This window comes from Caenorhabditis remanei, chromosome IV (assembly GCF_010183535.1).
Source record: "Caenorhabditis remanei strain PX506 chromosome IV, whole genome shotgun sequence".
NCBI classification, from domain to species: Eukaryota; Metazoa; Nematoda; class Chromadorea; order Rhabditida; family Rhabditidae; genus Caenorhabditis; species Caenorhabditis remanei.
In genome coordinates, this window is record NC_071331.1 from 14,347,469 (window position 1) to 14,374,882 (window position 27,414).

A 27,414-nucleotide genomic window follows, 5' to 3' on the forward strand; every position below is an offset into this window, starting at 1 on the left:
GGAAAAACACAGTAACTCAAGCCACCTCTTCGAAATTTCTGGTTTTTTGTTGGAATCGAAAATAGAATTTCCAATTTTCAACTGCCAAAATAAATGGACTTTCGAAGTAAATTCATTTATCTTCATCAAAGTAAGTGAGATGTTTCTTTTTGTGTACTTCTGGTCTACCGTAGTACTATTGATGAACTAATGATCAGTGAAAAAACAACGAGAACATCATCGAAAATTACAAGTTTACGCATACAAATTCACCGGTAGCTCGTCTTCAAAATTTCACCAAGTTTACCAGTAAATTTCCGTTGAAAAATTAACCGGAACTTTCTGGAAGTTCCCACTGGGCACATTGGTCTTCAATTTTCGAAAAACAAGCAGCGGTGGCCACTTCGAAAACTGTGAACAACAATGAGGCAGTGTTTATTCCAAGAACAAAGTAAAGAAAGTGGGTTGAAGCCTTCATTACTTATTAATAAATTCATAACTTTTGAGACAATCAAATCCAGTATTTCTGGAAATGTATAGTTTCGAGCCACACAAAAACTTTAAATGATTTATTTTTCGCAAACAATAAACAGAAAAAAAGTAGGTCATGTCTACCGTAATTCAGATTCTCACTTTCCAGTACTCTTGAAAAGAAACATTTTTGAAAAAAACTACAGTACCCCCGAATCGAGTGACGTCAGAACATGTGTTTACAACGAGACTACATATTCACTGTCAACTTTTTAGAATTAAAAATTAATCGAGCAAAGAAAGTGTGATAAGCTCTCTCAACAACCTACACGTGACAATGCAATCTCTAGAAATGCGGGAGCGACGGAGGTAGAAACGACAAATTTAATGCTCTCGGTGCGTTATGTTCTGGGTACAGAGATGATAGGTGATAGAAGAGAGAAAGTTACAGAAAACGGTGCACGAGCACCGCCTCGATTTACATTCCGGACGGACAGAAACAATTTGAATAAGCAGGGATTGAAAAAATGGAAACGGTGTTTGAGAGCAGAGGGGTACTGTAGTGTAGATCGAAAATCAAGAAGACAAAAGTTGGTTGCAAAATCGACTATTGTCGAATTGAATTATGTACAGAAGTTGGGGTCAACACCTTTTATTCAGTTTCATTTCTTTATATTGTTTTTAAATTTCAGATAATCTTCCACCCGTTCTACTTGTTTTACTTCCTGTGAGACGGTTCTGATGTTGTTTTGAATTGAACTTGCTAGAATTTACACCCAAAAAGTGACGTTCGATGAATCAGAGAAAACAATTTAACTGTTGTTTTTTTGTCATCTCTGAAGATTAATGATGTCATAGATTATTCCTTCGTGCACCCAAAATTACAGATCTATTCTCTGTTTTTTGTTCAATTCAGCTGACGAAAAGTTTTAGTACCTGATGTTTAATTGACTCATTCGTTTCCCTTTCATGGATCAAACTTCTGTTTTCTTTTTTTTTGCGAATTCATGGATAAAATAAATTTCAATAATTTATTCAATCTGTTTGATTTTTGTTTTCTTTCTGAGCACGCGACACGGTTTTTTTTCAAAGACCACAGTTGATAAGAATGGAGACTGTGTACTCAAACAGTATGCAATATTTCAGGGGAGAAAAATTCCATTTGGGCTGTTTTAGGGTAACTTTAATTGGTATCGGTTTGATTGAGATTCTAGAAAAGTTCCAAGGGAAATGAAATAAATAGAATGAGGAAAACAACTACTACTGGATGGGATTCCCGGGCAATTTTTTCTTGAGAGCATCAAGCAACACACTTTAAAATGTCTTACAAATCACTATTTTGAAATTGAATAAGAACTTACGGGTCACTGGCATCCTGACTACTCGACGAACGCTTCTGATGTTGACCGAACCATTTTGTGATATTCTATTCTGCATGTACTTCAAGAAGATTATCCACGTTCTGGCAAAAAACTAAAGATACAAATCTACTCACAAATTACATATTTGAACGTGAACTTCCGCGTCTTCTGAACTTTGACCTCTCAAATTCTCTCCATGTTTTTTTTTCGAAACCAACTGGATTTGGGCGGTATTTCAAAAATAGTTGATCGACAGCTTCTTCGTCACATCTTCTGCAATTCTTTAGTTCTACATTCAACAGAATGCAACGTTTTGACGATCGAATGCCAATGAATTCGATCTCGTATTCTATGATTCAAACCGAGAGAAGTCCAGAGTACTCAGGTAGAAGTGGTATATGCGGAAACGTGGACACTTTGAGTTTCAGATGATTCATGCACTTGTGGTCACGATGAAATGGCATTCGGAGATGGATTGAGTTATAGGTTTTCCTTTTTTTTTGCAAATAAGAAAAATGAAAGAAGAACTTGTTGAATTTTCAGTAAAAGAGTTGTGAACCACAAACATTTCTTGCAAAACTTTTCAAAAGTTGAAAGTAATTTCAATTACGGCACTGCTACTGAACATGAACTGAATGCTCCGTATCCAAAACAAGTCGCTGATCGTTACGAAGCAGAATATGATTACTGTATGAGATGGGCATGTGATTACAAGTATGTTGCCGCAAGAGTTATTCCCTTCCAATCCAATTTTTACTCTGTTGTTCGATTGATGTTTCATGGAAAAAGTTTGTGAGAGAGCTAATTAAATGACTTCATTTTTAATTTCAGGCTGGGCTCTGGATTGTGCAAACTTCGATGGACAATACGATTACTGTGGATGGTTGCCCAGTGTCTCCGGGCCTCAGAATCTGAAAAAATCGGTCTTGACTGACTCTTCTGAATTGTCACATCTTCGTGTGGAAGCAGGAAGAACTCTTCAATCTTCAGATACAGGATACGGACTTCAGTCTCTCAAAACTGATTACTCAGAGTGTTCCGGACTGACAAAAGATCCTATTGGTGATTTCTAATTCTCAAAAATGTATTTATTGTTTAGTTTCAGATTCGGATGTTTACAATGTGATGGGTACAGTTTCCAAATGTGAAGAGATTCCAATTAAACAGAGTCTTCATTCCACTTTCGAAAATCTTTCTCCAATTCTCAAAAACGAAATGGCTCATCCATCTGAAAGTATCATTTCAACTGGTTCCAGTTTGAAAGAAGTTTTTCACGATCTTGTTGAACTCGACCACATTTTCGATCAACAGGTCCAAGAGGCTCAAACTCAACAAAGCTCACTTGAAGACTATGTTAATTGTCTCACTACTGCTCACTCATTCTCGGATCTTTCTCTCCATTCAAATTACGGTAGCTTCTGATTCCTTTAAAAACATATTTCTTTTTTCTAGATTCAACTCAATCTCTTTCAATTCCTCCAGTAGTGATCGATCATGTTGCTCCAAAGACTCAAACAATGCTCTCTCAATTGATTTGTTTGACTGGAAAGAAATTCTCAGTTGCCTTTTGGAAGAATTGGTCAAAGTCCAAGAATTAGGAAATGAAATAAGTAGCTCTTCTCTTTTTTCTCTTTTCTCGAGTATAAATTTTTGTAGTTTTTTCCCCGTTTTCGTTCGTTCCCTTTCTCATGAATTCTATCTTTTCCCTTCGAAGGATCATCCAAATAGAATACATATTTCAATGCTCACAGCGCGAAACGACTTCCGTCAACGAGTCGTTTCGATTCCATTTGAGTTCGTAAAGGGAAAAAAGAAGAAAATGGGATATGGAAACGCGCTGTCACCATGAATGACAGATGTTCGTCGCCAAAACCCATAAATAGGGTGGCAAAGAAAAAGGAAGGGGAAGAAGAATCCATTGACGACGACGAGAAATATTTTGGTGAAAGGAAGAAAAGGTCAGTTTATTGATGGATGTTATCGGGTAATAGGAAACCAATATTTTGGTAGAATCAATCATATTAATCATCTGTAAAATCAGGTTTGAGACGTGTCTCATCTACACTAATCTTCACTGGAAAGAGTACGTTTCGTTTATTTTGTCACTCCTCTACTCCTCTTTTTTGTGCCGTTTCTGACTCTTTGGCACCGCAAATAAACGTTTTCTCTTCGAACAAGTCTCCCTCTTTGCGAGTTGCGCATCTCAAAACGTGAAACGGACAATGTTTGATTGTGGGAAAAATGAACAGAAATAGAATATTTGTCACTTGATTATAGTAGTTTTATTTAAAGAAACAATGACTGGTTTCGAAAAGTGAGTAGTTCTTGAGAGAGTACACCCGCCAATTTAGTATTCACTTTGGGAAAGAGCTCCACAAAATTTGGAAAGTTGTTTCCATCACAATAAAGGTTTTTGAGTACTGTAGTATCTATTGAATAATATTTTCAACAATTGTATTCTTGAAAATACAATCAGTCAACCATATTTGGTCACTCCACCTCCCATCGTGGGAATATTATTCTTGTTATAAGAAGAAAATATGAGATTTTCGTATTTTTACTCGAACTATACAACTTGTTCCGTCACAGTACAATGTGTATTTTTTCTAGTTTTAACATCAAAAAGCTAACGTTACTTTTAAGTTAAGAGTTGCCATTCATGAAAATTGTGATGTGGACTCAGTTGATCAAATATACTTTCGAGAAGGAGACACTTTTTTCTCTGATGACATATCATAGTGAAGCGAGTATCAAACTTTGGTTTGTGTTTCCGAGAAGTTGGTTTCTAACAGTTTGATTCGGTTTTAAAAGAAATAGAAAACTGCGTTTTTTTGAAGTGATAAACTAGCTATACTGGTACGAGAGAATCTAAGAATCTACTTAATCCTAGATTTTAAAAGATTGTTTGATTTCGATTGATACCCTTCGAAATATACGTCCAACGTGTGATTTCGTGTTTCAAATAAGGAAAAGGACATGGTGAAAATATTTCGAAATAACTGATTCAACGCCATCAGCTTCTGTTTTTCGAATAAGTTCCTCTCCTATTTTTCATTCTTTTTAGGTCAAACTGATGCATCAATCTCTTCTCTTTTTGAGTAATTAGACAAGGCCATTCGTACAATTTTCCTATTGCCAATGACACTATTCCCTTTTTTAAACCGTTCGAATCGTTATGTTTATAAGAATTTAGCTACGTAATGACTCTTGAAAACGTACACATTTTCCAATTTTTATGATCTTTTATGTTCATTTTCTCTTCTTCTCCATCTCCCTAATTCTTATCTCTTTTTTCTGGCTCTTCTTCTACACATATGACACAATTTGGCAACATTTTGCTGTTCTTTCATTGTCTTCTCATTTCACTTTCCGTTTCGGGTCTCTTATCTTTTGACATAACTGTACACATTTCAGAAATGGGCGAGATGATAACGAAATAAATGTGTTGCTCCAGAAATTCTGGAGCAAATGCAATAGTCAAACAACTCAACAGAAAGAAAGAGTCATATTCTGAAATTATTAAAGGGTGTTTCCTGGTTGCCCTTCTTTGTTTGAAACTCTGCAAACTTCTTTTCGAACTCGTGTGAAATTTTTACTTCTGAATCTTCTCTTTTTCTCTTCCTTCTTCTTCTTCTTTAACCCCTCGGGCTCCAGGAAACACAACTCAATTACACGAGCATTTACATCAACGTCCTTCATTTTTCTCTTGTCTACACCTTCTTCGATTGCTTCTTTTCTTGTTTTCTTTCGATTTACCTAAAGTGAAGCTATTAACGATTTGGGAGTCTGAGAAGAAAGAAAAAGAATAGAGCTATCCTTCATCGTTGACTGATTCTGAAGCTTTTATTGTTTTAGCAGTACTCTTTTTTGATTGAAAACTTAATATCCGGAAGTTTCCTTCGATTGTTCTGAAGGTGACTTTTATGTTCAAAAATCACCAAAAAATGCTCCAAAAATTGTATTGCAGAGGTTTCTTGCGCAGGTTAAGTGCGGTAAATTCTCGATCAAATAAACAATTGTTCACATGATCAGTCTTTAAAGATCACAGTTTAACATGTCCGTCTTCTTCTCCTCAACCTTTCCTTCACATTCTTCTTCATCTTTTTTCAATTTTCTCAACATCCTAGCAGTAAATAAAGAGATCATAATCAGGTCATAAGGAAGCGAACGTTCAGAAAACGGACGGCACAACTGAAGGGTGACGCCAAACACAAACATTTTGGATACGCAAGTTACCAAAAGAGATGAAGAGAAAAAAGATATTTGTTAGTGAGAGAAAATGAGAAAGATGACCTTGAACAGTCCTTTTTTTCTTCATTCCCGACTGAATTGGTCGATTCGAATCGAGACTAACTAGTTGGGTTAGCCGGTCGTCAATCCCATCTGAACCGTCGACGACATGTGATTTTAGGTTCTGTTTTGTTTTCTATGTTTGCAAATACCTGACAACAAAATCATTATGACTGTCATGTTGGTTTCATTCACTCGTCTAACGTGTAGCGTACATCCTCTGGTTTCTAAAAACTCTGGCTCCATCGTGACTTCTTTTTCAGACGGTCATAACTATTTTTTTACGAAGAAATAAAAACTGATAACTTCAAGTTCCAAAATGTGACATTATAAGGATCCTTATGGCATTTGTCTTGAAAAACTCAACTCCTCTTCACATATGATATCATTCACAATTTTTAGACATGATCAAACAATAATCAACTTTTTCTTTTCCACCGGATTTTAGTGATTTGCTCTAAACTTTTCTGCCCAAAAACCCAAGTAATTTCCAACTTCTAAACTGTTTTTCTTGTTTTCCCACCTCCGTTCTCAGTACAGTTCAACGGCATGTTTGCTCGTCTTTCGGTGCCCTTTTACCTTTTCTTTGCGTCTCAACCTCTTGTGCCAACTCTTCGTTTATTCTCTTTCTCCTCCCTTTTCTACCTTACCAACCACCCAAACAATCCAACCTCTTACCAGTTTTTCATTTTTCTTTCACTTTTTACTTTACTTCATATACTTACTTTTTACTTTCATCCTCTTCTCTCCCTCTTCGTTTTGTTCAAAGTACCATTCTTGCTCCTCTTGATGCTCCAAATAAACTCCGCCCCCAATCCTTCTCATTTTCTATACAACTTGTTTTGTGTGGAATAGAGAGCAGTGAGCTCTGCTCTTTGTCCGAAATAGTGTCAATTCAATTTGATTGACAAAGCTCATGCACATCTTCTTTTTCTTCAACTCTTTATTTTTTCTTCTAAAACTATTCCTCCAGTTCTGGTCATTTGTTCCCCTTCTTCTTCTCATTTTTTCTCTCTAGAATTAGTTCATGGATAAACAAAATGTTTGAGAGGAACTCGAAAGAATTCGTACCAGTTTGCGATTTCGCCTCGAGCATTTATTTCTTATTTTCCCAACTAGATATTAGTTTTATTATTAGCATGAATATGAAAACCAAATTGTTCGTTAGCCAAATAAGAATTGATAGAGGATATCATTTATTGCTCGAGAGAGATTTCAAACGAACATTGAACTGCTCACTGTGACGTGTCAGTTACTTCCCTTCCCTTCTTTATCTCCATTTCTAGTAGTTTTCATTGTTCGCTTTGTCTCCAAAAGCTTTTGGCGCTGGGCCGCCATTCGAAATGTTTGAACAGCTTCTCCCTTCTTCCTAGTATTTTGTGAATTTCATTTTGACTCATTTTTGTGTTTAGAGATGGCACACACACACATCCTTCCTTGGTTTTTGTACTGCTTCCTGGAAGACATTTGGATTTTAGAGCTAGTTGCTTTCTGGTCATCAGATACTGTACATGTTTTTGAAAACGTATGTTCCTACATAGGTTTTCATAGTAACATATTATTGTAATAACAGAGTTATTCAGAGAATTGAAAAGTTTTTTCAAGTAAAAATACTTATTTTCTAGATGATGTTTTTCTCAAGATTTTCTTAAAATTACAAGTTTTGGTAACCATTAAGAAGAAGAGCCGTGAATATTCTGAAAGTGAAACTTTTTCAGCGAAACCTTCGCTGCCAGGTTCATTTTTCAAGAAATGAAAAGGTTTCAATCAACATGAATTATTCCTTTTCCGCCTTTTTCTTCTGAATAAAACATTCAACGTTTCTTTTTGTAACCAGGAGACAATGAGAAACCAAATGAGCATTGAAGGAAGGGATCTTCGAAATCTTGAATTTTCTCTTTTCTTTTTCTTACATTTCGTCAGAATTCGTCTTCTTTTTTTTGCTCTTTTCTTTATACTCTCCTCATATTTGGTTCCTATTGCCTTCTTCATTTCCCATCGTGTGAATTTGAGATTTTCGAAGAAGAAAAATGAAGAAATTAGATTTTTGGTGGAGCCAAGGAGCAGGTGCTCAGATGTTGTTCTCACATAAACTAATCTCATTCGGCCACTTCTCGTTTCCACTCCGTTTTACCAGTTTGTTGTGTTGTCCTCTTCTCGTTTTTTTTTATCCTTTCGCCAAATCTTTTCTCGATTGGCCACAGATAATTTCTTGATTTTCGTTGTCTTCATAAGTTTCAATTTCTCTTCTTCATTGTTCACTTTCTCTTATTTTTAGTAGATTAAAATTATTAAAAATCAGAGTAAAGCCATGTGAAAAAATGAAAAACTGAGTAGTCTTCTCAGATTATGTCTTCTTTTTTCATTTCATCTATGTATAGAAGATCTTTACAATTTTCGAATTTGATAACTTCTTTTATAATTCGTAAAGGAAATATGTTTTCCAAGTCGGCGAGTTCTGCTCATTTTGTTTTGATTTCTAAATCTAATCGATGGAAGTTTAATCAATGAGTCTTCCGAATGTATCCTTTGTTTTTTTCTGTATGGTATTTTATTCACTTCTGCTCTTCAATTAGAACACAAAAACCAGCTGACCTATTATTTGAAATTAAGCCACGTCATGTCCTGACATTTGAACCTAGACACCAATACCCACTCGGTTGACAAAAGGGGGCGACGACGCCACGAGGACAATGGCGCCTATTCTCCTGATGCCGTACTGTGAGAGAGGGGGCGCAGAAGGTCGTTTGGCATATTGTAATAGCCGAGAGAAGAGAGAAAGATGAATAGAAAAATATCGAGAATAAGTATGGACAGGTAAACGGACGCAGTGATTGAAAGAAGAGAGTTTCATTTGTGGTGACCGCGAAGAAATGCGAAAGAATGCTAGAATATGAAGAGAATAGAAAGACAAAAAGAGAGTAAATGTCAAAGGGCGATAGATACCTGTATCTGTTGTGAACATCTACGGCCTGCCAAAAGTAGAACGGATCGTTTTCTCTCCCAATTCTGACCAAACGCCCACTACTATATCACATGACTCATCCCTCTTATGTACCTCTTTTGTTTTGATAAGAAGTTGTGTTGTATTCAAATAAATAAATGTAGGCAGATTTATATTTTCATTTATTCGGAAGTGTTTATCCATTTGTGTACAGCTGTTATTCTCTCTCACACGATAATCTCGATAAGGAGTTTATTCATTTCCTGAAAACTTTTTGATTCCAGTTCCTGTTGTTGCTTAGATACTAGTCAAGTTTATTAAAGAAATCTCCTGACTGTCACGTTTTTAAATTCTGATAGAAATGTTTTAAGATGTAGAATCCAAAAAATATTCTATTAGATTAATACAGTTGGGAAAATTTCAGAGAGCCTATCCCATTTTAGTTACAACGTTCTGAATCTATTTTTCTTAAAATTACCTAAATGGCCTTGAAATAAAAATACTGTTTTTGAAGCTAATGAAAATGGCAAGCCGCTTTGAAATTCTTAATATGGTTTTAGCCTGTTAGAGTGAATAGGGAACTTTTTAAATGAATAGTTTTCTGGTATGGCCCATAATCCAAGGGTACATCGAAAAAGGGTACATCGTGATCATAGGGTACATTGAATCGAAGGGTACAGTGAATCTTAGGGTACATCGGGGAGCCATGATCATGGGGTACATCCATAGAGTTATCATAGGGTACATCGAGTCAAAATTGTTATAAAATTTCAGAAGTGTCACAGTTTTCATCAAAATTTGAGAAAAGATTTACAGACATAGTTCGAGGAACATATTACTGCTGTTTTCAGAGGGATGACATAATAAGATTGAGCATTTAAGAAGATGCTTGAATCAATAATAGGAACTGCAACATGATCATCTTGCAAATGGTTATTAGAGTAATTTATATGTACATCATCCTTCTCAAAAGAGCAGTAATACGGTCCTCGAACTACATCTGTAAAGTTTTTATCAGAAATTGATGAAAACTGTGAGACTTCTTAAATTTTATAAAAATTCTGACTAGATGTACCCTATGATAACCCCATGGATGCTCCCCATGATTATAGCTCCTCGATGCACCCTAAGATTCACTGTACCCTTCGATTCAATGTACCCTATGATCACGATGTACCCTTTTTCGATGTACCCTTGGATTATGGGCCTTCTGGTATTCACTACTGACGAGAGACACCAACTGTTTCATATCTTTCTATCACTCTCAGCACTATTCGGTCATAGTTCATTTCAAATTTTCCCCATTACCATGTAACATATTCCTCAACTAATCCTCTCACATCTATTTTACTATCCAAAAAAGGATTGAAATTCGGGACTGAATCGAGCACATTGACGCAAACCAGTTCATGATATACTTCCAATGTTTCCCCAGTGTAGGTAACCGAATTGAATTATAATATTTATGGTATTTATCGACTACTTTTTCCCCTTCTATCTCTTTATTTTTTCGATTGCGCAATTATGAATCGTCGACACAATTGAAAGTGTTTATCCCCTTTTTTGTGGTGATTCTTTCATTTGTTTTTCAACTTTATTTATTCCATAAAAAAGAGTGGTATAAAAAATAATCGGATAATCCAGGAATCCATTAATCTGCTTCATCTGAATCACTTGTTGAAATCATCTGCACTTTTATAATTTCTTCTTATCTCGAAATCGAATAACTTCTTCTTCTTATTCTTTAATTTGAGTAAAGAATATATATTTGTTGACAAGAAGATAAAAAACAAGGATAGATTAATCATGAAAGATGTAATACGAGAGAGAGAGTTTGCACGGGTCGGGAGAGCAAAATGTTCGAGATTCGCGTGTCATGAATGAAAGAAATATTCTCTCATTCTATATGCATTATGCTCTTTTTTCATTCTTTTTCTTCGCCACCATGTCCGAATTTATGTCCTTTTTGACAACTTCGCGGGTTGCTTTTCGAATTTTTGTAACTATCTTGATTTTCGGAGCATTTTTGAAACTTTCTACAAAACAAGCTCAGAAAAAAAGAATATAAACCATCTGCTGATAAGCTGCAAAAAATTATCTGAAAACCAAATATAGCAAACGTGCACTTGAAAATGACCTACTCTTCTTGATTTTTTCTTCAAAATACTTTTAAAATAATCTGTTTTCATTTTGTTCTCTGATAGGAAATACTAATACGAATTCCGTTTTATCACCTGTTTTTCTAATATAGTAATCCCTCGCTCACCCATTTTCTTTTATCTTGAAAACAGCGAAAATCAGTGAACGACGCAAATGAAGCCTTCGTAAAGAAGGATTTCGTGCTTCTGAGCCATTGATCAGATCTTATGAAAGTCTTCTTTGAAAACACGGATTTTCAAAGATTTGCCGACTGGTCGTACCTGTCGAATAGGTGCCGTTCATTGTGTCATTCTGAATTGTTTTCCAGTCAGCTTCTTCTATTTTTTATCTATTCATTCATCCTAATTTCTCTCTTTACTTTCAACCCAAAATGCTGACTTGACACTGTTTCTTTGTTTCAAATGACCCTTTGTCCCACTCTTTCCATTCCTTTTGCCCCTCCTTTTTCCCTTTTTTCTGATGACTGTCAATTTGTCTGCGTCTCTATCTAATCACCTACTCTCTTCAGTTTTTGTTCAATTTGGAAGTGAAGTTTCTTCACTTTTTTAGACTTTAATTCGAAGTTTGGAAGGTGGTTTTGACCACTGTCAAAAGGTAAGAAAGCGGAACGAGAAGCTGTGGCTGAGTGACCTCGAAAAGGGGCGGAAGGGTCATTTTTGTCTGCATCAGAGAGTGACCTTTCTCTCTGAAAACCCTTTTTTTACTTCTTTGTTTGAGAATTCAGTCTTCTACTTCTTCATTCTGTGATTACCATTCAGTCTCTATCAGTTTTCTTCTTCACCTCAAACTATTCTTACTCTTTTTTATTATTTTTGTTTTGTTGGTCAGAAATTCAACTGCCAAAAAGTTCAAAACAATATCAAAGTCACTTCCTACTTTATAAATTATGATTTCATAGTAGGACCCGCTCCTTCTACGTTCAGAAGGTATCCCGTATGTTTTGGGAGTACTGTAACTCAGAACTCTCGGTTCTCAGAACACTGAGTTGGCTGCGAACAGAAGTTCGTTAGACTCGATTCAAAACTTCCATCCTACAATATCTCACTTCATTTATCTTTTCACCGACCTCCCTCTCATTCATATATCACAAAAAAGATAGAGCAACACACATACATACACACATAAAGTATAACGCGTGTTTCTCGTCTTCTTTTTGCTCCTGAAGAAGAAGAAGAAGAGATAGAGAAGAAAGAGCAGTCCGTGTCACCTCTTACTCCCTCCCGGAAGAAAAGAAGAGAGTCCCCACTTCTTTCCGCAAATCTCTTCTCTTTTTTTCATTTTTTCTTTTGCCGTTTACGCAACTTTTTTTTGAGTTTCAATGGTCCTTGCTCCTGCGATTTTTAGTCTATTCAGTGAGGTGCAAGGATCTAGCTTTGGTCTCCGTTTCTGAAGTGAAGAGTTACTTTCTTGCAACATTCCTTTTGTTGAAAATTTTTTTGAATTTCTCTTTTTTTTTTGTTATGAAAATGAGACTTTTGCAAATTTCAGGTTTCTGAAAGAATTTCTTACTTTAGATGTGGTTTCAGAGATGGGTTAATTTCTGATCACCCTTCTGAAATTATCTGGGACCAAATCTTAAGTTATACCGTATCACTATTCCTTTTTCGTCTCTCAAAGCAACATTTCCCCACGAAATTGATCTCAAAACACACTCAAAGTATGGCATCACCATGAGAATTACACTTGATTCAGCTGAATCATCTCGAAATATCTAGAACTGACTACAGTCATTACCATAATTTCAGTTTAGTTCCCTAATCATTTCAACTTCTTCCTTCCTTTTCGAACCATGTGACATTTCTCGACCCCATACAAAAATCCATTTCAAAGTGACTTTGGGACGAACCAGTTTACCTGTTTATTTGTGCGCCATCTTCTCTTTTCTTCCACTCTTTGTGTCTGCGTCTCGTTGATCTGTTCACTCACTAATCATCAGGGTCGCTCACTTACTGTATTTGCCTGAAAGTCAAGGGGAATTTCTGACAATAAAGAGAAATTATCAAAAGAAAAGAAAAAAAGAAACAGAAAAGTTGGAAATTTTGATCAACTTTGGAAGAGAGAATCTGAAACAGTGACTAATTGAGGTATTGTGTTCTATCACAAGCTGTAGTTGGAGGAAGGGCTTTGTAAATATTTTTGCAGCTGACACGGTAAATAACTCAATTTTACTCTGGCAGGTCATAAGTTACGAAACTTTGAGAAACTTCTTAAATCAGTAAGCTCATAAACAAAAGTAAAAAATGCAGGTTACTTTGAAAAAATAATGTTGATCACATTTCGTTTGAAACATCGCAAATCCCTAGAAAAATGTCATGTTGATTTCTCTGAAATTTGAAAATTTGCAACATAACAATTTCTTGAAACCTTTCAAACCAATTCCAGAATTTCTAGAGATTTTCAAGTTGATTGTAGATTTTGATTCTGATTTCATTCATGATATCGTTCGTTTGGATGTTTCTTCTGCATGTGCCGCATCCCGATGCATCAGAAAACTCATGTCGTGAAATTCGAGAAGTCGTTTTGCGTTTTGCCTCGTTTTTCCCTCTCATCTCATCCGCCCATTCTCCTTTTCTCCCACTTTGAACCTTCTCCTCCGTTTTTTTTCGCCTACATTTTTTCATCTCAATCCAAACTTTTTTCTCTCTATCATTCCGTCCTTTTATGTCCATCATCTCTCGACCATGGGTCCTCATGTATGAGTATTTGTATGACAGTACAAGTGAGAAGAGAACGACAATAATAGAAGGAAGGACAGTGATAATAAAAATATACATGAATATGCATACAATCGCCTCTTCTCAACCTCAATTTTCCACTTTTTCCTCTCTTTTCTCTACCTGTAAAACTTGAAAAAGTAAAAATGGAACAATTGTTTTCAACCGTCCTAACTTGTTTTCTTCTATGGCTCATAAGTACATGTCCTTCCATTTTCGAATACAAAATTTTCATTTCAATTTTGAAACACCAAATTCATGTTGAACTTTCCGTCGTCACATTACATTATTTTATTCAATCATTCATCATTTGAACTCTTTTTTACTCTGTTATTAAAATAGTTCTTGTCCTTTTTGTTCCCACCTTTTGCCCTTTTTTGCTCTTATCTTTACTTATTCTTCATAGTGCATTTCCATTCTTTTTATTTTTTTTAAAGTTTCTGTTTTGAAATTATTTCCATTTTATTTCAGAATGTTTGCCTATGACCGTTTGGCACTCGATCTGGCAGTCTTCAACTTGAAAGATGTTGATTCGGGAAATTCGTCGTCAAGTGAGAGATCATCACCTCCAACACGTATTATGTCACAGGTAGAAGAACGTTTTTCAATTCAAAATGATCAAAAATCAGTTGTTTAATTAGGTTTCTAGTTTGAACAGTGTCTGTTCTGACTCATTTTTTCGATTTCGGCTAGTAGTTTAGATCTTTTCACTAGACCTTTTCACATGCTTAACCGTCTTCTATGAACAATACCGTAATCTTATTCTATTTTTGAACGATCAGTTTTATGCTAATTCATAAATTTATCTGCAAATGAATTTCCTCTCTAAAAATGTTTATATTTCCTGTTTCGAACTTGAATGAGGAAATGGAATGTTTTCAATTTATGAGTCAAAAATGTTTTTCTCTTCATTCATTCACTTCCTATCACGATTATCATTTCAGGCTCAAAATATCAACGATGAGTCAGGAAGCAGTGGATACGGTAGTCCGACACGAACACCTCTAGCATCACCGTCGAATGATATATTCAGCTGTAAGTTTGCAAAAAACTTCATATTTGACCGAAACACCTCAATCCGAAACACAATTCTCGAAACATTCTTTTCAATAAATGTCTTGATTTCAGCTGTTCTTCCACTCCAAGTTCAGCGAGCATTTTCTGCCCAGAGCCCAGAAGATATTGCTCGTCATTTTGGAGTTTCACCTAGTCCACAAACGGTGAAACCTGTTCCAGAAGTTTCTCAACAAACTCAAACTCAAGCTGCTCTCAGTGCTGCTCAAGCTCTTGCTGCTGAAGACGGATTCTCTTTGGCTGAAATTGCTGGATTCGCTGAGCTTTTGTCTTCTCCAAAGAAGGTTTGTCTCTTTCAGAAAACCCTTCATTCAGTAACAAATTTCTTTTCTTTCAGACACCTCCGCCACGTTACCAATGCCACATTTGTTATGCGACCGGACATCATTATATCTCGGATTGTCCACAACGCTTCAATTCTCCGTATGATGAATTGACACCATACCAAGGCAGAAAGAAGTGTTACGGAGAGTTCACAGTGAGTTTTGTGTCTGAAAAAGACATTTTAAATTTAATAATTTTCAGTGCCAGCTTTGCAAACGCAAGTGGAACAGTCAGAACAGTGTTGCCAACGAACCGCAAAGTTGCATCAAGTGCCACGTTCCAGTTTTCCCGCATAAACAAGTAAGACACTTTCAGATAATTTATTGATCAAAGTGTATTCCTTTTGTAATCTTGACATCAAACCACAGTCATTTTGTAACGTAATTTATTGGCCAACCTGATCAGAACAAAACAATTGAAAACAAAAGAATGCCAAGGAAACAATCCATTTCTTCTTCTCTTTTTTCTATTTATTTTTTGACCTACTTAACTGAAACGACTCTGTCAGTTGGTGTCATCCATTAGGCATACTGGTGGGCCCATTAGGCTGCAGAACGTCGAGTAAAAAGTGATTTAAGGGGGTGTAGATTTAGAAAATAGATTTATATTAACTGCTAACCCTGTGTTCTCATTTCAGCTTCCAGTCGAAAAAGCAGTGACTCTAGGACTCATTAAGGCTCAAAACGTGACCAAGGTTGCTCCAATTGGACATGGAAGACCTCCAGCAAGAAAACATGAAGAGTCACGACGTCACTGAATTTCCAAAATGAACGACGACTTCTCAATTAAACCGTCTAGTCGATATAGGAGCCAACTTGTCCATCCTATTTGTATCATATTGTTTCTCAAACTTCTGTTAGATTTCTATGAAAATCAAGAGAGCTTTCAAATGTCTATTTCTCTTTGTGTGTACATGTCGTTCCTGTCCTTTTTTCCCTTCTTCCCATCCAACACTTTCCATGCCGCCCGACCACTTTCTCTCCATTTCTCCAGGTACTCAAGCCTCTTCTGTAAATTTTTTGAGTCTGAAATATACTTCATCCCGAATAATTCTTTCTATATATTTGATGATTACTCTTATTTAGCTTCTGTCTGTATTAATTTTTTTATTTCTATCTGTGTAAAATTGTCATCTTGTTCATCTTCCATTTTCCCCACCATTCACACCCGGTCTTTGTAATAAATGTAGATCCTAGAGAGTAATAAAAATGAGTTGTGAATGATTGAGTTGTGTATTCGCAAGATGAAACTGAAAAACACAAAGAGAATTCAAAACTAAAGTATAAGGAGGCAACTAAGTTCCCGATTAACAAGAATTTTAGAGACGGTGACACGGACATGCTAATATCTGCTCGCAAAACAAAAATTTGAACTTCGCGCTTTAACGGCCGAGAGGGACTGAAAATTGCAAAATTATTTCATCGGCCGTGAACTCCTAGTGGATTATTTTTTTTATTATTTTACAGTCGATGTCTGCTTTTTGTATGAATCTTGTTCAAAATTTTAGCATCTTGAATCACCTTAAAATTTTAAATTTTTCATTTTCTTAGTTTTGCGGATTTTTAAATTAAAAATGCTCGAATATCTTGTGCGGATTTTGTTTATCTTTCAGTTTTTTATCAGGCGTTCTATTTTCCCAACTCTGATTATAATTAGTTCGCTTAATCCCCCATGCAAAATGTCTTTACTCTGGTCTGAATGAGTATTCTATTTCCAGATGTCGCCGACGGAATCGCCGGGAACACAAGTTGAGTTGCACGATTGTCGTGATGTCATCGGTAGTGGTTCGTCAATTCATTCCATCAAGTTCTCGGAATTCCATATGTTCGACGCTAACTGGAAATTGAAATTCCGTGCTGATTGGGTAGATTACTTGAATACATACGTTGTATCGTTACGCTTGCGTCACCGTAGAAATTCTGTGGATGATATTTGGAATTTGGATACAGCTGTAAAAATTCAATTCGATGAAGAATGGCTGAAAGGAGGCGTGCTTTTTGACACAAACTTCTCTCATCGTAAGCGAGAAGTCGAGATAACGACAATGGATATTGCTGTTGAAAAAGTAAAAGAGCCAAACATGCAAGTTCGCATGAAAATCATCATGCAGGTAAGAAAAATTCCTGAATAACTTCTCCATCCCCGCCAAGCATTTCAGGTGAAGAGTGCAGCAGGAATACAACTTCGCAATTTTTTAGACTTTTCACGCCCTCTTCCGATCTTCTCCGATACTATCATTAAAGTAGAGGGAATGCAGTTCCACGTAAATCGCATGGTAAATCGAAGACAAAAGAAAAACCCAAGTTAACCCATTTTTCTGTAGATTCTCTCTATGGCGTCACCTATCTTCCTTCAAACATTTATGGATACACAAGACGATGAAAACAACGGTGTCGAAATCTGTAACGTATCGAGCCATGATTTCCGTCGTATTCTCAACGCTATATACCCACCGCATATGCCACCGAAACAATGGATTAAAGGTAATTTTTTTATTTTTTTTTTATTGATATATTTTCTTCAGAAAACGATGTGAAAAAACAACTCGATCATATTTATCATTTTCTCCATATAGCAAAAGCTCTTCAAATCTCGATAGTGTTTGAAGTAGCTGACAAATGGCTGGTCAAATACGGAAGGTTCAAATTGGAAGATTCACTTTTGTTAGCTCAGACCTTTGGACTGCGAGAGTTGATGGTATAATAAGGTTATTGATATATTCGATGAACTATTTTATTTCCAGGGTTCAAAACTTGCCAAAATCGAATCAATTGATGAATTGCGGAAGCGTCGTGGAGAAATTTCATCGCTGAGCCACAAAACAAAATCTCTCATTCTAGACCACATTCTATTCTCCCTCTGAATCATGTTTATATTCTCATGTTCCATTATTGCCTAAAAACTATGATAGCTTCTTAATTTATGCACGTTTTCTCATGTTACTATCCAAGAATCTTACCATATCATTTGTTATTATGTTAATTAGAAAAAGTCGTGTTATGCAATCTGTGTCATTTGTCAAAATAAAATGGGTTTCTTCTATTTCTTGATCACAGTAGAAATTTCAGAAAAAGTTACAATTTCTTCAGAAAAGCGACAGCTGACGGACTTGCGTGTGTTCGGATGTGTACAATTAATGCAGTGTAATATACGCGAATTCGAGTAGATTCATTCAGAGATAAGACATGGATGAACTTTGTTAAATTCAGATTACGCGGTTTGTCCTTTCATCCTGATCTGGTGAAAAAAAAAGATAATATTTTCCAGATTGTTGGACAATTTAACCCAATATGACAACCTTGAATTTCATTTCTCAGTAAGCAGAGTCTAGAAAACCTATATTTACTGGAATAAGGACTCTCTCGGAGGATGCTTGGAAGATACAATATCCCATATGGCTGCATTGCATCGGAACATTCAGAATTTCTCTGAATTCTCTCTGGACCGACCGAATTCATTAATTGATAAATATTGAATTGTTAATAAAATGAGTGATAACTCTCATTGCAACTTCTCTTCCTCTATTCAATTCTATTACACTTTTCATACTTTCTCTTCGCCTGCGCGAGATCTTGTGCTCTCATCTCATTTACCTTTGAGAACAAACATTCTCTCTTTCTTTCTTTTCTCAATCATTTGAGTATAACAATACCCTTAATCCGTTGTATATTCTCTTTCAAAAGATGTGCCGAAATCTTTTGAAACTTCCCAAAAACCTGTCGAGATGTCTCTATAGAAATTTTAAATTTTGCGTCAGTAATCAAATTTATTGAAAGTTCTAAAGAAGTTCTCAAAAGCATGTGTCTTCCTTTTTCCAAAATCCCTTTCCTTTTTATCTTTATTCCTCTCTTTCTTCTATTATCTCGTATTCTTCTTACCAATTTGTCATCGGTAATACAATTAAACCCTTCTTCTCCTCATCCATTCTTCTGCCAAAGAAGGAGGTAACGAAGATGGATGAGCTTCAGGAAATAGACTCGAGAAGAAGCAAAAATGTTTCTTTCTTCTGCAGTATCTTCTGCAGATCACCATTCACATCAGTTGTTTCATTTTTCATTTTGATTCATTTATTCAAGATTCGACGGGTTTCAGACCCTTGCATTATATCTAATTCTGGTTTCCGATGCATTCAAAAATGCAACTTTTAAGATGATTTACATCTCCTTCACAAAACACAAATTTTTAATTGACTTCATCTGTTGTGTTCAACATTCTTATTTCCAATTCGTTGTCTTTCTTTTCCTCCCTTCTCCTCCTCCAATTTCTTATTATTATGCTCTTATACTCCGAAAGTATCTTTTAATTAATCTTCTATTTCTTCTACTTCTACTTTTCATTTCATTCTCTTTTACTAGTTTTCCATCATAACCTTTCATAACACTTTTGATTTCAGAAGAGAAAAAACCAACCGAAAGCATGTAAAATCTACAAAAAGAAATGACACAAAATTTCAAGAAATGGTTCATTTTTCTGCTACTCCATTCGTTTTTTGTCTTCATCAATTCTCAAAAACTGGCAGTAGTAATAATTGATGGATTAGCTGCCAATACATTTTACAAGTTTTCACATCTATCAGTATTCCGAACATTTGAAGAAGAAGGAGTTTGGTCGACAAAAGTATTTCCCGTGTTTCCTACTTTCTCAATCTCAAATCGACATTCTCTTATGACTGGTAAGTTGTCTGAATCTCCTAGATAAATTGCGAACAACTCGCTTTGTTTTCAGGAACTCTTCCACGTCGTCATGGTCTCATCGGTGATCATATTTATAACTGGAGAGACAATTTGAAATTTCAAAACTTCACAGCAGATTCAGATTTCTCAAGAGATTGGTGGTCCATCGATCCTATCTATGTTTCTGCACTCCGATCTTCTGCTTCTGTCGCAATGTTTTTCTTCCCAGAATGTGATGTGGATTGGGATGTGGCCCCTCAAATATGTGTACCTCCGAGAACAGATGGAAAGACATTTGCAGATGAATCACAGGCAAAACGAGTAATTCAAGCTACGAAGTGAGTTAACTAGTTGTCATATCACATTCCCAATTCTTTTTCAGAGAACATGACCTCACTTTGATTTACCATCCTTGGATTGGTGAAGAGATTCGACGAAAAGGAGTCCACCACACAAATGAAAAACATTCGAAAGAAGTTCTTCGATTTGCTCAAAGTCTTGAAAGACTGACAGCTCAAGCGAGAGAAAGAGTTGATTTGAATGTTATTGTTGTATCAACACACGGGTTTATCGATGTTCCAAGAAAAAATATCCGGTGAGTTTCAATGATTTTTTGTAACTATAAACTGTATTGTGGGAACTGACTGCCCCCAATGAATCATCACTCTTACGAAACTTGCTTGTTACTCGCCTAAAACTTTGGCGCGTACTCGGGATTATTTCATCACAAGCGGATCAAGTAGAATCTAAACAAGAATCCCTGATGACCTCAATCCCGACCGGAAGAAATGAAATTCAAATTACAGAAAAACAAATTTCAAAAATATCGTTAATATTGATAAAGTTTCCAGAGTTATCGACGAGTATATTCCAATGGAATTGATTGAAACTACAGTAGGAAGTGGAGCAATGAAACAATTACAAGTGAAAAAAGGAAAAACTCATCAAGTATACAGTCAACTGCATGATCATCATCCCATTCCAAATGTACACGTTTACTATACAAACCCAAAATCTGGAGATTTGCCAGAACATTATCATTTCAAGAAAAGTGATACTGTAGCTGATTTAATCTTATTAGCCGATCCTGGATATGCTGTGGTTACGGTAAGTCTGCACTCATGCAGAGGGAAACTAATTCGTTGTTTTTTTCAGAAAGACGAGAAAAAACAAGTTCCAAAACCGAAACTTCATGAAATAACTGCAGCGATTGATGGATATAATAATGAATTACCTGATGTATTGGGAGTGTTTTTGGGTTATGGACCAGGTGAGAAATTAAATGATTGTCAACGAAAAACAAGAATTCTTGCTGAATGAAAAAAGAGTAATATGAGAAAATAGAAAAAGAAAGGCCTAGAGAAAGAGCAGAGGTCCAGTGAAGCAGCTCTGAACGTTACAAAAATCTTTCTTTGTGAATAAACGAATACACGGTGAACATGATTGTGTATAACATTGACTTGTCTTTTTATGAATATACCTATTCTTCTGATATTACAAAGCGAGCCGGGTAGGAAGTTTCTCTTCAACAAGTTCACATGAAAATCCAAATAGAATATTCATGTAGTTCCTGCCTATAATTATCTTTAGAAAAACCTCTTTTTTTGTGCGGACTTATCGCTTGAAAACCAACCGAACCGTTCAGTTAAGAAGAAAAAATTCTAGCCATTATTCGTGTTGACACCTATAAATTACTAACAAGGGAACCTTTTAAGTGGTCCTTAATGCCAGCAAAAACGACCTATACAGGGTGAAAGAGGATGTTTCAAAACCTATAAATCAACTTTCAAAAGTTGCTTCCGTGACCTGTAAGTGTCTGAAATTGGCACCTGAAAATTGACCATTTTTACCATTGATTTGCTGCATTTCGCCCTCTCGCCTCCTCCAAATCCTATCACGTTTGTAATAAACTGCGGCGACATTGTAAAAACGTGTTCGAATGGCGCAGGTGGTTTGCGTCTAGGTGGAGGAATATTTTGGGCTGGTTCGACCCCTTCGCCATTTTTTTTTCTTTTTTTTTGTTTGATTTCTTTTTTTTCCAGTTTTTTCAATGTTTTTCTGGAAGCTATCATATAAGTCTTTTTTGTACCACCATCAACGTGATTCTCTTCTGAATCCCTTTCAATTGATGATTATAAGAGAGATCTGCCGGTTGACAGATGGAGGTGCGGCCAAACTTTTATGATAGCTTCCAGAAAAACATTGAAAAAACTGGAAAAAAAAGAAATCAAACAAAAAAAAAGAAAAAAAAATGGCGAAGGGGTCGAACCAGCCCAAAATATTCCTCCACCTAGACGCAAACCACCTGCGCCACACAGGTGAACCGCTGGGAATCCTATATGTGAAGGTGCCAGAATAGCGCCCTATATGTGTCCATAAATGAAAAGTGGATCGCGCGTGTGCCGCATATGTGCGGTCGTCTTTTCTGTGTACTGGCAGCGCGTGCACCCATGTAGCTCCCATATACGTTCCATGTATGGTCCATATTTGAGGGTGGCGGCCGGCCGCCGCAACGACACTCCGGAATTACACGTGGGCGTGTTGTTTACCGTAAATCGACGCGACATTTTTTTCTATAAGTCCGGGCCCATTTTCTCCGTTTCTCGAAGTTTTTCACCTATTTTCTTCATTCTTTTTGCACAAAACAGATAATGGCAAACTTCAAAAATAAAAAGAAATCTATTCAAACTTGCGGAAACTTATTTTTTCAATACAAAAATTGTTATTTTCTCAAGAAACTAGAATTTTAAGTTTTTGTTGAGAAGTTCGGGTCTGATGTTCCGCTTCACTTCGGTATGATAAGAAATCATATTTTTCAGGTGGATTTAAAGGTAAGAAGGTAAGTATTTGTCATACCGAAGTAAAGTCAAAATGCCGGACTTCGAATTTCTTCGACGGGTATCATTTTCTTTCAGAGTTCAAAGAAAAGCTTGAGAATCAATGATTGTGTTATAATCACCAAGCTAACATATGATTTTTATAGGAAATCGTGTGTGATTTTCAATTTTTTTAAAGTATTGCCATTATCTGTTTAAAAAAGGAAAGAACTTCGAGAAAAATGGAAAAAAATATACAAGTCCGAGAAATGGGAAGTGAACAAGTTGGAAAAAGAAAAGTGAAACAACATGATAGCATTATATAACAATCACAACAATGAATTAGGCCTTTCTAGTGTTTCATACAGAATAATCAACCAAATGTGATTAGTAGAATTAATACTGATTATGCTATCCATATGCGTTCCATATGCTCCCCACGTTTTCGGCCGACCGCGCGGTGATCCACGTAGACACATATAGGGTCCAACCCTCATTCTTTTTAGCCGCACATACGCCACCGCGCGGTTCCATATGTGTTCCCCAGCGGTTCACCTGTGCATTCGAACACGTTTTTACAATGTCGCCGCAGTTTATTACAAACGTGATAGGATTTGGAGGAGGCGAGAGGGCGAAATGCAGCAAATCAATGGTAAAAATGGTCAATTTTCAGGTGCCAATTTCAGACACTTACAGGTCACGGAAGCAACTTTTGAAAGTTGATTTATAGGTTTTGAAACATCCTCTTTCACCCTGTATAGGTCGTTTTTGCTGGCATTAAGGACCACTTAAAAGGTTCCCTTGTAAGAAGAAACCAGTGAGTATACGGTTCTTTCAAACGTTCCGGATACTCACCAGCCAGCTGGCAACAAGAAAAGCAGTCTTGATTTAATGAAAAAAAGTTTCAAAGTGACGGAATTTCGTGAATATGTTACATAGAAGTAGCTACTAAGCAGTAGCTGATGACAGATAAACACATGTTTTTTCTGCGTCGAAAGATTTCAAGATTATAGTAAGCGCCTGAAGTTATCTTCGGAAGAAATGACGATCATTTTCAGATTTGTCCTAAAATAGTATATTCTTTCTAATGATCATTGCTATTTCAGCTTTCCGTGTTGGCTATCGTAAAGGACCAATCCAACTATTCGATGTTTATTCTCTGATGTGTTCTCTACTATCAATTGAAGATTCCTGCAATCATACACCGGGTCGAATACTTCGAATTGATGACGTCCTCACTTCAGATGCTCGGGTTTCTATTCGAAGTTATACATCATCTGTATCGTCACCACTTCTTACTGTAATACTTGTTATAATGTTATCTGTTGTTAAATTGTTTTATTAGACTGCAGAAATAAAGAAAAAAGTGTCCAAGAATTCAGATCACCGCAGTTAAGATGCATTTATCGCTTTGTTGGAGATAGGATAAAATGATCGAAACTACGGAGATCCGACAATCCGACTTCAACTTACCTCGCTTGGAAATGAGTTGTGAATCTGTAGAAAATGAAGAGAACTGTATCTTTCCCTTACTCCCATCCTCCTTTTATAGTTTCAGTAGAGTGGGCGGAGCCTCAATGTTCTACAGTACTCATCGGGGGGAACCAAATTTGCATAATCCTTGATTCGTTTCTACCAGCTACGTGCTCATACAGATTTATGGAAATTTTATAAAGTGTTTAGTGTCGGATGGTAGTGCCAACCTACTCTTCACTAATACCTATCACTCGAACTTGTTCACCTACCATCTCGAAACAATACACTTGTACTTGATATAATGTGTAAAACGAGATCGAATCGACAAGTAGTGTCGTGTCGGAAACGCATTCTCAAGAGTGAATGGATTAGCAAGGGATAGTGGGCGGAGCCTTGAGGCGTCTACCATCTGAAATTCGAAAAAGGTTTTTAAATTAAAATTGAAAAGGTAGTGAGGAACACTGATGAATAAAGGTAGATTTTATCGAAGAGTTTAATGTATCATCCACAAAATGTGTATATAGGTAGGTCTTCTATGAATACTTTCTGGAAAGTCAAATGAAAATTTCTGAATCGCTTTTCATCAAATCTAATACACTGTTAGTTTTGCCAAACTGAAGAAGAAAAAACGCGTTCCCTCTAACTTCAGCTTCATTCTAAACTAAATAATAAAGAATGAAACCCATTTTAATAACTTTTATGGAGAATAGATTTACAGTATACTTTTGAAAGTTTAAAAATCCCTCTCTTCTTTCCGAAATCTAGGATTTAGCTTCTCTCTCTCCACACTGAGATAATATTCTGCCATAAGAATGCTTACGTAAATGTACGGGGTAGATCTTGCGACTCTAATCAAAGTTATGGACTTGCTCAAGGTTTTTATCCGCTTTCATTCCCTCGAAATACCGACAAAGTATTGTGGAACCGAAAATCCGATAGTGACGTCAAAACATAGACTAAAAATATTTCGACAAAACGAGAGAGTGAGGCTTAGCAGCTATTGGGAGCACTGCTTTCGAAGACGGAGCACATCTCCATGGCTCCGAGAGTAATCACCTGCTTGGATAGATGGAGAGAAAGAAGGAAAAAGGGTGTGGTGAAGAAGGAATAGTAGAAAATATAATTAGAGGAGATGAGGATTAGACAGAATTGATTGTCTTCGTCTCTTCGTAATATTTTGAGTTTATTTTCTGATAAATATCAGAAAAGAAGGGGGATCGTTGCCAATGGAAACCACTACAAACCAGAGAAATCCCCCAGATAAAATCCGGAATTTGCGAGAACTCGCGAATCAGTAAAGTAAAAAATGAATATTTTCAAGATGGAAAAAAAGAAGAGACCGAAAACAAATGAGTTGGGAGAATAACCAGAGAGATCTCCAATGTCGAAACTGCTACAAGAAGATTCTATCTGCAAAATTGAATTCCTGGAATACACAAACTGTAAATCTACGTTGCATGCTCCTATTTAAAGCTTAGGGAATGATATTTATATAACAAAATAAGAAAGAAAGAATCCGCTCATTTGGAAGCTCAGAAAACAAGAAAAAGTATTGTGACGAGTGAATGGCTTCGAAGATTAGAGTGAATCGTTTAAAAAACATAATATTCTCGAAATCAATGAGTTCTTGGGAGGAGACAAGTTTCTCATTTCTGAGTTTTGAACTCAACGAACTCTTTTTGCTTCTCGTTTTCTCATACTTACACCTGAAAGTTTTGTTCAGAAATACTTCAGTTAACATCTGTTTTCTTCACTTTTAATTATTCGTTTCCCAGTTTTTGACAGATGGATTTATTGGATGTCTCGTGTGAAAAATATATACTCTGAGGAGAAGGGGTTGAAGAGGTTTTTCATAATATTTGGTATAAATAATTGGACTGAGGTTCGAGGGACTATAACGAAAAAACAAACTGATAAAATGAAATAGAAGACTAAAATTGAGTATATGTGAAGAAGAACCTCCCAAAGAACCGTCTCCATGAAGGAATTTGGTATCTCGATATAATCAAAATAAATTAGATAGAGTTACAGAAGCGTTTCTTCTAAAAAGTTGTTTCACTTCAGTAACTCAGATCTGAATATCAGTTTCTCCAGTTCTGAAAAACTTTCAAGTTTTTAAACTCCTTATTATGTCCAATAGTGTTCAAACTCCCGTCTAAATAATTCTACGAAAACAACTTCCTGCAAAAAACAGTGAATCCAAAATCAAAAAAACCAGATGTCATCCCATCCAGCTGTGCGATCGTAACAGTCTCAAAATAACTCATGGTCATTTTCTCCTCGTTTTCTCATTTTTTATTTTCCCATTGATACGCTTGTGAGGGTGACATTCAAACCCTCATTTTTATCCAAGAAAAGACAATTTTTGATGAATTGAGTGACGGGCGGTACCGTTGAAAAAGGAAGGGATAGATTGACAGATGTGGGTAGATTGAACATCTGTCTCTGGGCGCCCTACAATCCCGATTAATAAGGCACCTGGTTGTGAAGAAACCCCCGATTCATTTCAACCTCTTGGCTCCAACAAATAGGAACTGATTTTAGTTGAAAATTCCCTTTTATTGAAGAAATCATCGGGAGATCTCAATCTTTTCTTTTTATCTCCAGCTGTAGATTTCTTGATCAGTAGTCCCTGAACTTAAACCTACTACTGAAAAAAGGGTTCACCTATTTCGTTTTCTGTTATATGGGCCACCCGGAAAGTCATTTCCGTCGTTTCGTTCTCACTGTTGAGCACATAATCGGTATAAGAGTTAGCATCTCTCTTAAGAAGAAGAAGAGGAAGAAGACGTTGACCTATTTATGGTGTGCCTAATGGAGAAAGGTATCGAGGATTAGTATGAGTACTTCTTCAAGGTATTAGGCTTGTTCTGAGATTAAATATTATTATTTCTGACAATCAGATTGATCCACGAACCTAGGAATTCTTTCTTCTGTTTCCCCTTTTCTCTATTTTTTTTTTGAAACAATCTCTTTGATCCTTCGTTTTTTCGTCATACATCAGCACCTACTCTGTTTCAAAAGTTTATCACAAAACGGAAATTTCTCTATTCTAATTGAGGCTTATGCTTGAAAAATCACATGCTTCCCGTCTACAAACTCTCTGCTTTCTCATCCCCAAGTCTCAGCGTT

General features: G+C 36.2%; 4 protein-coding genes across 4 annotated transcripts; all 4 read left to right on the forward strand.

Annotated features, from left to right (window-relative positions):
* Positions 1–2,114: 2,114 nt before the first annotated feature.
* Positions 2,115–3,409, forward strand: GCK72_014024 (uncharacterized protein; the record flags this gene model as incomplete). The annotated part of the gene is made up of 6 exons (XM_053730110.1): positions 2,115–2,196; positions 2,240–2,297; positions 2,355–2,599; positions 2,643–2,873; positions 2,917–3,222; positions 3,294–3,409. 6 exons carry the CDS (start codon positions 2,115–2,117, stop codon positions 3,407–3,409), a joined length of 1,038 nt encoding a protein of 345 aa, XP_053584882.1.
* A 10,982-nt stretch (positions 3,410–14,391) lies between these two features.
* Positions 14,392–16,074, forward strand: GCK72_014025 (uncharacterized protein; the record flags this gene model as incomplete). Its single annotated transcript, XM_003107744.2, has 6 exons — positions 14,392–14,508; positions 14,864–14,954; positions 15,048–15,277; positions 15,331–15,471; positions 15,519–15,617; positions 15,955–16,074. 6 exons carry the CDS (start codon positions 14,392–14,394, stop codon positions 16,072–16,074), a joined length of 798 nt encoding a protein of 265 aa, XP_003107792.1.
* A 960-nt stretch (positions 16,075–17,034) lies between these two features.
* GCK72_014026 (uncharacterized protein) lies at positions 17,035–18,180 on the forward strand (the record flags this gene model as incomplete). The annotated part of the gene is made up of 5 exons (XM_053730111.1): positions 17,035–17,427; positions 17,476–17,592; positions 17,641–17,800; positions 17,893–18,014; positions 18,061–18,180. 5 exons carry the CDS (start codon positions 17,035–17,037, stop codon positions 18,178–18,180), a joined length of 912 nt encoding a protein of 303 aa, XP_053584883.1.
* Positions 18,181–19,982: 1,802 nt separating this feature from the next.
* Positions 19,983–24,151, forward strand: GCK72_014027 (uncharacterized protein; the record flags this gene model as incomplete). Its single annotated transcript, XM_003107879.2, has 6 exons — positions 19,983–19,989; positions 20,043–20,328; positions 20,373–20,585; positions 20,842–21,097; positions 21,146–21,260; positions 23,913–24,151. 6 exons carry the CDS (start codon positions 19,983–19,985, stop codon positions 24,149–24,151), a joined length of 1,116 nt encoding a protein of 371 aa, XP_003107927.2.
* Between the last annotated feature and the right edge of the window lie 3,263 nt (positions 24,152–27,414).